The 11,483-nt window shown below is 58.8% G+C and overlaps 1 protein-coding gene across 1 annotated transcript in view; it reads right to left on the reverse strand.

The window, feature by feature from the left end:
• Positions 1–5,271: 5,271 nt before the first annotated feature.
• The window catches only part of INSRR (insulin receptor related receptor), a 16,900-nt gene continuing 10,688 nt past the window's right edge, over positions 5,272–11,483 (reverse strand). The window contains exons 8-22 of the mRNA XM_021708431.1: positions 10,856–11,094; positions 10,333–10,500; positions 9,995–10,190; positions 9,732–9,773; positions 9,435–9,655; positions 9,058–9,194; positions 8,814–8,976; positions 8,526–8,631; positions 7,807–7,859; positions 7,391–7,620; positions 6,804–6,914; positions 6,506–6,665; positions 6,055–6,184; positions 5,784–5,918; positions 5,272–5,515 (exon numbers count right to left, since the gene is read on the reverse strand). Coding sequence (XP_021564106.1) covers positions 5,272–5,515; positions 5,784–5,918; positions 6,055–6,184; positions 6,506–6,665; positions 6,804–6,914; positions 7,391–7,620; positions 7,807–7,859; positions 8,526–8,631; positions 8,814–8,976; positions 9,058–9,194; positions 9,435–9,655; positions 9,732–9,773; positions 9,995–10,190; positions 10,333–10,500; positions 10,856–11,094 — 2,335 coding nt within the window. The remainder of the gene's footprint in view (positions 5,516–5,783; positions 5,919–6,054; positions 6,185–6,505; positions 6,666–6,803; positions 6,915–7,390; positions 7,621–7,806; positions 7,860–8,525; positions 8,632–8,813; positions 8,977–9,057; positions 9,195–9,434; positions 9,656–9,731; positions 9,774–9,994; positions 10,191–10,332; positions 10,501–10,855; positions 11,095–11,483) is intronic.

The following is an 11,483-nucleotide window of genomic DNA, read 5'->3' on the forward strand; positions in this document are numbered from 1 at the left end:
ACTGTGCATCCATTATCTAATTTCAGCCTTGGCCTTCCAGCGTGGAAGTGTCTCCCTTAGGACATTCTGCCTCCAAAAGAGGCCACCCTGCCTTCTCACACCTGTGCCTCCCAGTCCCCTGGAAGTCCTTCTGCAGTTCCACGTCCATCCCTCCTGCTTTGGCGGCGAAGACGGCCACTTGGAGACATGGGCGCTGGCCTGGCCCCTCCTCCCTCTTCTTGTCTGACCCAGCTGTCAACCTCTGTCCTTGCTGTCTCATGTTCTCGAGAATCTTTCTTCATAGTCTCGGAATTTCCTCCTGGCTGTTGCCTCATCTTCTCTGTTCATTCATCCTCTACTTCCTCCCCCCGCACCTTGGCCCTTCCCGGCTCCTCCTGTTCAGTTCTGCTTAAGAACCCCTGATAAGGTGGGGGCCAGAGTAGGCCCTCTGTCCCCTCAGGGTGTGAACTTCTCAGTTCTGGACAAGCAGAATGTCTCCCTGTTGCTGCTCTCGAGTGGGGAGGGTCGGGGCCCAGACCCTCAGACATCAAAGGGTCAGAGTGGGTAAGAAGTTCTGGGTGTCCTCAGAGCTTGTGCTGCTGAGTGTCAAGAGGCTTCTGTCTCCCGACCTCTCTGTGTCTCCTTCACACTTCCCTTTGTCTGTTTCTTCCTCTCCCACGACCTCCCTGACACCCTGTCCTCCCTCTGACATCTGAAGAATGACCTTGGTGCTTGAGAACTGCCCTCACTGTGGCTGGAGGGAGAGGCCGGAAGGAATGTCGTGCCCCTGAATTAGCCTCCTATGGTCCTAGGACTCCAGTTCCATCTCCCCACTTCTGCTCCCCTCTCTCTTCCCCGCTTCTGTGGTGGGAGTGATGGAGGTGGGGAGATGCTGGCCCTCTGCCTGAAACCTCTGGCCTGCTGAGCTGGGGAGGCCACACTGGTCCGATGCCCTATCTCCCCGGGGCTGAGTGAGGAGCATGTCTAAGCTGGGACTGAACCGTCTCCTCAGCCAGCCCGGTCTCGGGCAGGGGCTGGATCTGGGTTTGGAGAAGGGCATCTGTCCCAGAGTTAGGAAATCCAGCTGTCCAGGCCCACGGGTCACCCCACACCTCACCACGCCCACTCTGAAAGCCTTGCAGCGGCCCCATCTCCCAGCAAGGACAGCAAAACCCTGAGCCATGTGGCCCCTCTGAAGAGCCCTGCTTCAGTCCAACTCCAGCTGTAGCCAAGGACTTGATTTCAAGCTCCTACCTGTGGACCAGGGCTCACTAAGTAGCCTTGCGATCTGACTGCACCTGGGCCTCACCAAGCACCCTCTGCTCTGACTGGGGACTAGGGACTCCCCAGAGACCGTCTGCACTGGCAGTGCGTGGGGCTCACAAGAGCTTTGTGCCCAGACTCACCAACTGTCTTCTGCTCTGCATCCAGTCCCAGCCCCTCACCTGGATTCTGATTGGCATATACTCAAGAGGGTGCCACTTGCCCCACCCTCTCCAACAGGGGATAATGCTACCCTAGTGGCTACTCACTAGTGTCCCTTTCGGATGAGTGATGCAGGAGGGCTCAAGTTCATGTCAGATGACCAGGAAATGACCCAAGTGTTCAAGCCCTCTGCCTCCCGGGGAAAAGATGAGGGGTGGGCAGGGGAGCTAGCAACTGCAGGTCAGTCTCGCAGGGACAGGATGAAACCAGAACTCCTCTCCCACCCCTGGGTCAGGCCATGTTGGCCTGAGGGGTTTTAGGAGGCTCTGGTCAGCCTCAAGGAGATGGGACAGAATCTGAATGTCCCTCTCTCCCCTGGGGCAGGCCCTGTTGGCCTGAAAGGTTATGGGAGCCTCTGACTGGCAGACCTCTGATGTGGGTTGGTGGTCATGTACTAACATTCCCCTTGTCCCTACCCCCTAACAGAGAGTTGAAGAAGAAGCCAAACAGCCCATGGACCAGGGGAGGTGCTTCCACAGTGTGTCGACTCCAGGCCACAGGAAGGTTCACAGTTTCCACATCAGAATTGCCTCATGCTGGGCATCTGGAACTGGTGCCCTGCCATCCAAGCTCTGGGTCTTGGGGGAGCTTGGTGTTAGGGGCAGCATAAGAGACCTTGCCAAGAGTGGGTGGGAAGCTGATCTCTCATGTCCTTATACCCCACACATCCTCCCACTTGGTGACACAGGACTCCCCCTGTGCTCTGCAGCCAGAGCTTGGAGGAAGGGAAACTGTGTGAGAGTCTGCCGTGCCTGGCCTCCACCGTGGCTGGCTCAGCGGCACAGCTTAGCTGGGACCATTTCTACGTCCTCCCCAGGCCTCTGGGTCTCTCCCAGGAGGACTCCAACCTGTTCTTCCAACCCCCACAAAGACGCACCAGTTGGTCCTGAACTTGGAGGGGGCTGGACATGAGACCCATGGTCCCCAGCACCCAGGTGAAGGACCTGTCATGAGGCCATGCAGACATGCTTTGGGGGGACGGATGGTCAACATGCCCATCTTTTATGTTCTTCCTCTGTCTTCACTCCATCCAGGCAGCTGCAGGCTATTTTTTCTGGAGTCCTGCCTGAATCTGGGAGAGGAGGGAACCAAGCAGGATGCTTCTGGACTCTCTTTTAGCCACTGCATTTACCCTTCTGTGTGCTGCCCGCCCCCCACCCCCCAGGACAATCCATTGTCTGTTTCTAGCTGTCTCTGAGAGAGGAGACATGTCTTCCCTCCGGTTTCCCTGTATACTTGGGAAGTCCCTTCTGAAGTCCAACCTTCCTCTCTCTTGCTACTTTTTAAATTTTATTTTATTTTATTTTGGGTTGGAATCGCAGTCCGTCACCAGGCTGGAGTGAGTGACACACTCACGGCTACCCCAGCGTCGACCCACTGGGCTCTGGCAATCCTTCCACCTCAGCCTTTCAAGTAGCCAGAACTACAGGTGCGCACTACTGTGCCTGGCTAATTTTTGATTTATTGTAGAGACAAGGTGTCACCAAGTTGCCCGGGCTGGTCCCAAACCCGTGGGCTCAGGCAATCCACTCGCCTCAGCCTCCCAAAGTGCTGAGATTACAGGCTGAGCCACAGTGCATGACCTTTTGCTACGTTTTTAAGTCTACTTCTTTTCTAGGGCGTGGCTGGCAGGAGAGCTTGTGCCCCAGCATCTCTGTATCCTCCCCCAGGGAACTTCTGGGTCAGCCACCACCTACTCATCTTTGGAGGTGGAGCCAGACAGCATCTTTCTGAAGCTCTTTCCTGCGACTGCCAACCCCTTCCTTGAGCTCCTCCACGTCTGGGTGACTGGCAGCTCCTGAGCAATTGTGAGGATCCGCCAGGGAAAGCTAAGGGGTGTGGGTGGTATGGAGAGGAGTTGACCCCATGGCTGCCCTCCAGGCATGTGCGAGTGCAGGTGTGCCTGTGTGTGCTGTGTGTGTGTACAGGTCTCAGATCCAGGGCCCGCGTGACATCTCTTGGCCCCTCCACTCTCCCAGAGGCCTTTCCAGACCAGCCTCAAAAGGGTAGCTGTGGTTCTGCTGGCAACCATTAGGGGTCACTGTTGCTTCAGTCACCAATGCCAGCCGGGGAAGGGGAGGGATGTGGCTCCACACAGGTGGCCCTTGCCGCCTACCCTGTCGGGTTAACGACAGGGTAGTTGCTGTGACAGAGACACCTCATGCAGACTCACACCGGCTCCACTCAGGCCCCACCTGAAGGAGCTGTGGTTTGCAAGACAGTTGCTGGCATGAGTAAGTACAGGTGCTCAGAGAAGCACATTTCATGACCCAGAGTGGGTGGCAGTAGGTGGTGGCGTGGGAGCTATGGCTCTGAGCACCCGGATGCAGGAGAGTAAGAAGCCCTAAGCTATGGCCAGCCCCTTCCGTTGCCACTCCCTCTGCTAAGGCTTGAAGTCATCCTTCTGCAACTCTTCCCTTTCAGGTACCCTCATGGCACTGGCTTAAGTACCTGGTGACAGGCTCTCTGGTGCAACTCCCACATACCTCAAAGGCATCTCTGCTCGTGGGATGGAAGCTGAGACTCCGCCTCCCAGAATAACCACAGGGTGCCAGACACACAGACCCTGCTCTGGTGTGTGTCCCCTGCCTTGGGTGGGGCATCTGGCACCAACAGGTGATGTCATCGGGGCCCCTCCCCCCATCCTTTGTCTGCCCACTTAAAGTCTGTCCTGTGACACTCCAGGAAATGCCCGCTCAATGGACAGACATAGCACGGGACGAATTAAAGATGAAGCAAGGGGACTGGTTGGTGCTGCTTGGAGACCAGATACAAAGATTTCCTGCTGGGCTCAACCACTTCTGGCCCTGAGCTGAGATAATAGCAAGATTGTCTGGTTGCACTGCCATGGCAACCCTGGCTGCTCGGGTCCTCATGGAGGTGGTGTTTGACAGCAGTATATTCAGCCTGCATCACCGCCTTAGGGTCACCACCTCAAGTCCCAAAGGAAGGAGAGAGGAAGTTCATCTAGTGTGAACACCATATAGATGGAGGATAATGGGCTGTCTGGGACCAGGGTACAAACAGACTTCGGCCTTTATTGTGCCTTCTCCAGGCTTCCCAAGAGAGGCAGGGGGTGGGGTGGGGCGGGTGCGGGGAGGGAGGAAGACAAGGCTCTTAAAGCCTTAATCATCAAGGCTAATCATTGAAGGGAAGGGACTAGAAAGGGCAAACGTGCACCAGGGATGCCCCTGGAGAAGAGGAGGAGCACCAAGCTTGGGGGTCCCTGGGTGAGGCAAGAGGAAGGGAAGGGTGAGGAAGGCCAGGGTGGCACCACTCACTCAGGTCCCTGGGTTCTCCCCACGCTGCCTGATCATGGGGCAGAGGGGCGGAGGTGAAACCAGTGACAAGAGGAGTGGTCACACAGACACCCATCCCCAGCATCCCCAATATGGACGGAGAGGGCTCCCGGCCTGCTGCTGGCTGCCCATCTGGTTTTGAGCGTGTTGATGGCTCCACATGTCCACAGGAGACCCAAAGCCAAGGGCGGAGTTCTGTAGACCTTGCCTCCAGGGCAGGCGGGTCCTCTGCTCCTAGTCTGAGGGCAGGATGTCTGCCTGTGGCCCTCCTGTTGTGACCCTGCTTGCTTTCCCATGGAGAACTCAAACTGCCGAGAAACTCTTCCCTGAAGCGAGACTGCTCTGATGGCCTCGGTTTTTTCTGCTCCTGCTCTCTGCCCCACCCTCGGCCACCCCCTGCCCTGTTTGGGGGGTGGAGGGTGAACATCTAGACATCTCACAGCTACAGAGGTTAGATCCCTTCCTCTCTGTCCATGGGAGGCCAGTCAGCCAGGGAATGGGGTACCCCTCAGTGCCCTGGACCCCCGTTTTGAGGGCTGCAGACTGAGGAAGCCCTTCTTGGAGTTGGTGAGGCATCGGGCTCTGCCTCAGGGGGTGGCAGGGAGCCCCGGCCCCCCCGACGCTCTGGGCTGCAGTAGAAGGAAAGAAGGCGGAAGGAAGGCCGCAGCTCCCCCCGTATGCTGTCCAGGATGTGGGTGAACGTTGGGCGCAGGCGCGGATTCTGCTGCCAGCAGCGGCTCATCAGTTCCTGCCTGGCGGGGGTGGGAAGCAGGGTCAGAGAGGTCTAGGAGCCCAGCCACACCCCAGCCTCCTGCACTGGGAGGGACAGTGGAGGTCGCAGGGCATAGTGTCTGTGAGGGCGAAAGAAGAGCAAATGGGAGTTGTATGTAGTGGGTTTAGAACTGGGAGGTCATAGCTGGGATCCGTGGATGTCAAAGCATCAACGGAGAAGGGCCAGGATCATGGGGGCCGGGGATCTAGGCAGAGCAAGGATGAGGAAGGGGAGGCCGGGTGACTCACAGCTGAGGAGGACAGCCCTCCAGCTCCTCCAGGATACCGCCATCCATGACAAACTTGAGCACCTGCTCGTTGGACAGGCCCTGGTAGGGCTGTTCAGCCAGGGTTGCAATCTCCCAGAGCACCACGCCGAAGGACCTGGAGGGCACACGGAGGGTCTGAGCCTAGCACCCTTCACTCTGCTGAGTGCACCCCGAGGGAGGGGAGTGTCCCAGGCCCCTCCCCAGACCCCGCCTCCACATTGCCAGAGCCCTCTGCTGGAGCTGGGCCCCACCAGACATCCGAGTGGGTGGTGAAGATTCCGTCTTTGAGGGACTCGGGGGCCATCCAGCGCACAGGCAGTAGCCCCTTCCCGCCCTTTCGGTAATAGTCTGTCTCGTACACGTCCCGGGTCATCCCAAAGTCTGGAAAGCGAAGGAGAGGGCGGAGGAGGGGTGGGCAAAAGAGCCACACGTGAGCTCCTGCCCCAGGGACTCCTCCCATCCTCTCCTCCTCCAGAGTCTCCAAGAACCCCGGAATGGAAGGACCCGAAGGACCTCAGAGGACATCCCACCCACATCCCTCATCCCTCAATGCGACTGATTGAGATCCAGGGTGGGGGTGACCTGCCAGAGTTCTCACCCCTGTCAGGACCAGAGCTTTGGGCCAGGCCCAGGTCTCCCGACACCTCACTTAGAGGAATCTCTACTCTTTGGGCTGCCCTCATCTGCCCGGTGCCTTCTTACCCCCAATCTTGACAGTGAAGTCCTGGGACACCATGCAGTTTCGGGCTGCCAGGTCTCGGTGCACAAACTTGTTGGCGGCAAGGTAGGCCATGCCATCTGCAATTTCGCCAGCCATCTGGATCATATCCCCCAGTGCTGGCCGTGGGAGCCCAGGGTTGTTCTAGAGCCAAGATTGGGGGCCCATGAAGAAGGAACCTAGAGGCTGTTCTCCTGCCCAGGACTGCCTTCTCCCCCCACATTGTGCCCATGTGTTCTCTAACTCTCCAGTCCCTTGGACCGGGGTCTTCCTGGTCCCCACCTCTGCCTCAGGCCGCAAAGATCGAAGATGGCTCTTGAGGTCTCCACGGGTCATTAATTCCATGATGACCAGAGTTGGCTGGCCCTGAGACACCACACCCAGGAGACGAACCTGGGACAAAGAGTCTGGTCACAGGTCTATCTAGCTGCCCTTGACCTACCTGGCCAAAAGCTTGATGTGTTATGACCACAATCTGACCCAGACACTAACCCTGACCCTAACTCTAACCATGAGTGTAACCTGAATCCTGACCTAACAATGACCCTGACCTTGACCCAAGACCGTCATCCTATATGAGTATCATTATAATCATGAACTTGGCCCAACTTTGATCTTGGTCCCAATCATGACTCTAAACTGGACACTCAATATTGACCCTCAACCATGACTAATCTCAGCCCTAGCCATGACTCTACCATGACCCTGTTTGACTCTAACCCCAACCATGACCTTTACCCCAATTAGGATCTTAACCTTGGTCCCAGTTCTGACCTTGATGGTGCCCTAACCTCATCTCTGACCCTTTTCTTCTAATCACACGGCCTTTACCCTAATTATCACCGGCCAATGCCCCGGCTCTCCCTTACCACATGGTGACACTTGAATGCCTTCATGACAGAAGCTTCTTTGAGGAACTCAATGCGTTCCCGTGGGCTGGCCAGCTCATTCACTGTCTTCAGGGCCACAGGCGTGGACTCCTCTCCAGCCTCAAGTCCTCGTGCCAGCCCCTCATATACCATCCCGAAAGAGCCCTGGCCCAGTTCCCGGATTATGGAGATCTGCTCCCGAGGCACCTCCCACTCATCGGGGATGTACACTACGTACGAGGGGACGGGGTCACAGGCAGGGACGCAGCTCTCTGCCATCTCCGCCCATGTCTCCCTCAGCTTCTGAAAGCTCTCATCCCCAGACTGCCTTCTGCAAGATGGTCTCCTAGAAGTCTTGTCTCTTCCTCTGCTGTCTCCCTTTCCCACACCACCTGTCCACCCACTCCCAGACCTACTGTCAGAGGCGCTGAAGTATTCCGGATTCACAGAAGCATACAGGGTGCTGTTTCTGCAATGGGAGGTGAGGGGGTCAGGCTGGGAGGGTCCTCAGGCAGAGGACAGGAATGTCAGAGGACAGGAAGAGGGATATTTCAAGGAAGAGGGAAGTTGCCGACCACACCCCCAGCCCTAGTCAGAGTGACCCCCTGGGGAGCCCTAAGCACTTTCCAAGCTGGTCTTGGTCCTATTCTTGGGATCTGGCAGGGAGTAGGGGGACACAGGAGGGGCTTCTGCCCCCTCAGCTAGTCCCTAGAGCCCAGCTACCCAGGGTCCTGCCCCCTGTTTCCTCCTCGCAGTCAGTCCCAGAGGGATCTGACCTCAGGCATTCTGGGACCACCCCGAGGTCTCCCGTCTCTCCCCTGCTATGACAGGATGAGTTTTATTATTCCTCAGCTTGGGCTGGGAGTGTGGTGACCAAAAGTTCTACTGTTCCCAGACTGAGAAGGTTCCCAGGATGTGAGACTTTTCCTGCTAAAACTGGAAAAGTCATAGGCTAAGTGGGCTGAATGGGTCACTCTCGCTGAGAGATGGGTCTCCTCCATGCCATCCCAGGGGAAGAGTGGCTGCCTCTGTGGAAGTCCTCTCTGCCGTCTCATCTGCCACCCTCCACCGGCACTGGCCATATGATGAGGGCTCAGGGAGAGGGGGGTCTGGGAACCATGGGACTTATCCTCACCTCTTCTTGCCATAGAAGAAACCGAGGGCAGCAAGAATGATGAGCAGCATGAGTGCCACGGGGGTGGCAGTGAGGAGGACATGCAGCCCTCCAGTGTCCTCCTCCTCTGGTGGCCGGAGGGCAGCAGAGGGCAGGGTCAAAGACGGAGGAGTCAGAGGGGAGGCAATGCTTCTTTTCCCATGCTTGGAGGGGAGGATGGGGAAGTGATGGGGCAGAGGGGTCTGTGGTGGGCTGGGGACCAGCAGGAGCTATTTGGTGATATGTGTCTGGGACATGGGCTGCGTATACCTGGGCCGGGGATGTAGAAGGCAACACTGTCTGTCCAGGAGCCATTGCCAGCCAGTGAGGTTGCCCGAACCCTGGCAGAATAGTTTCCAGGAGGCAGCAGGGCCAGGTGGACCCCCCCAAACTTGGCATATCGAAGACGGGACACACACAGCACTGTGGCCTCCTGAGGGTAACACAGAACAGCTAACTGGGGAGGGGATGGAGGTACGCAGCAGGGTTGGATGGGCATCTTCTGGGTACCTACCTCTCCCAAGCGGCGGTACTTGATTTCATACTTCAGGATGAGCCCGTTGGGGTCTGAGGGTTCAAGCCAGCGCAGGAGGACGCTGCTCTTGCTGGCTGCCTCCCAGGCCACCTTTCCTGGAATACCATCGGCCTCTCCTGCGGGAGTGGGCATCGGCAGCCAAGCCACAAGTAGTTCCTCTCACCTTATGTTCGAACCCAAGCCAAACTAGGCGGAACCGGGAGGTCTGGGGAAGCCCTGGGATTATGGGAACTGGGCGTGGCGAGCAAAGCCAGGCTCTGTGGTCAGCGGGAGATGGAGCCCGCTGGTCGGAGCTCTGATTGCACAGAGCCCTTGGGGTCGGTGGTGGGGTCAGAAGGCGCTGTGGGGTCACCTACTGTGGGGCATGGTGCGCGCAAAGACGAAGGTGGCGGCGCTGCAGCCCACGGTGTGCGCCGCGTGGTTGCAGGCATGGATGTCGATCCGGTATTCCGTGAAGTGGCGCAGGCCGCTCAGCACCGCTCGCTCCCGGGGCACCTTGTCCTCCCGGATCTCGAAATCCGAGCTGTTGCCCCCTAGCCGGAGGGGGCCGGCGGCCCTGCGGTGCCGCCCTGAGTCCCTGGGGAGGCGTGGGTCAGAGCCCGGGCCCAACCCTGGAGCCACGCCCCTCAGGCCCCGGCCCCGCCTCCGCTCACCTTTGGGGGCTCTTGTTGATGGATGTCACCTTCCAAGGGGATCTGGGGAGGCCAGGGGAGCCCTATCAGGCCCGCCCGGAACGCACCCCTTGCCCTCTGCGGCCGCGCACCGCCTCCAACTCCGCCCACAACCCAGGCCCCACCCACACAAGCGTGAGCCCCGCCCACAGACCCCCACCCGTCAGGCCCACCCCGCCCGTCAGGCCCACCCCGCCCAGGCCCCACCCGTCGGGCCCGCCTAGGCCGCGTGCGCTTCCGCGCACTTGGGGATGGTGATGGCGTTGTGTAGAAAGTTTTCAAACTTCTTCTGGAACGAGGCCTCTTGAGCCTCCAGCGGGGGCAGGACGCGCCCAGGAGGCGGGTGCTGGCAAGGGCAGCACCCGGACTCCATCGCGGCCTCGAGGTCCTCGTCTTCGTGGTCGAAGCGGGGGTCACTGCTGCTCGTGGGCAGCCGCAAGCCTGGCGCCGCCGCGGGGGAGACGGTGGTGAGACAAGCGGTCTACCCGCCCCCGCTTGCCCCGGCGGCCCTGGCCCGGCGCTGCATCCACCCTCCCCTTGCCCCGCCCGCCTCCCCGCCGGCCTGCGCCTCCTCCCTGCGCACCGCGGTGGCAGTAGTCGTTGAGGTAGAGGTCGCCGTCCTCCGCCAGCCGCTGCCACAGCACCAGGTAGTAGGTGATGTTTCCGTTGCGCTGCGTCGGCGGCTTCCAGCGAACCAGGAGGTGGGAAGAAGAGTTGGACGTGGAGATGACGTCTTGGGGCACCGTGGGCGCTGGGGGTGTGAGGAGGGCACAGCTCAGGGGTTGAGGGTTCCCCTTCTGACCGTCTGCTACGAGCCTTCCTCCCTGGGGCTCAAGGCCCATCCCTTCTTCCGAGGAACTTGTGACCCTCAGCCCCTCCTTCCAGGAACTCAAAGTTCTGTCCTTCCCTTCTCCATGGGCTCTTAGTTCACCCTGCACTGGCTCAATCCCAGCCCCCAGACCTAGGCGACCGCCCCCATTCTTTCCAGGACTCACGTGGTCCTAGAAAGGGTGGGCCGGGTGTTCAGCGCCCCAGCCTTTCTACCTTAGTGCCTGGGGTCCCCCTTTCTCCTAGAATGCAGGGTTCCGACTCGCGCTGCAGCCTACCTGCAGGCAGGGTTCGGAGGTAGACGATGGGGCTCTGGGCTCCCTGATGGGGGCTGTCCTCGGCAGTGGTCAGCGTGATGGCCCGCACAAACACTGCGTACTGCGTCCAGGGCTTGAGGGAGGCTAGGGTCACCCCCGGCTCCTGGGTTCGGCTCAGGGGCAGCTCCACATCCAGCAGGTTCCAGCTCTGGGTTCCACAGGCATCAGGACCCACATGCTCTGTGGCATTCTGAAATGGGCTGAACACCCCATCCCCAGAGCTGAGGGGTGGTTCAGCTCCACCTCTGAGTTCTAGCAACATTCCCGGCCCTGAATCACCCCAGGACTGCCATTGTCATTCTTCTTCCAGTATGTATGAGGGCAGAGCCATGACTCCAGCCACCTGTTAGACCCTGTGGGCCCTGTGGTATCTGTCACCAGCCAAATTTGTGATGACATATCTCTTCATTCTTAGCAGGCAATATTGAGCATTATTTTCAATGATTATTCAAAAAAAAATATTGCAGGCCGGGCACCGTGGCTCACACCTGTAACCCCAGCACTTTGGGAAGCTGAGGAGAGAGGATGACTTGAGGCCAGGAGTCTGAGATCAGCCTGGGCAATATAGTGAGACCCTATCTCTACAAAA

Source organism: Carlito syrichta, unplaced genomic scaffold (genome assembly GCF_000164805.1).
Source record: "Carlito syrichta isolate Samal-C Ts95f unplaced genomic scaffold, Tarsius_syrichta-2.0.1 Scaffold136919, whole genome shotgun sequence".
NCBI lineage: Eukaryota > Metazoa > Chordata > Mammalia > Primates > Tarsiidae > Carlito > Carlito syrichta.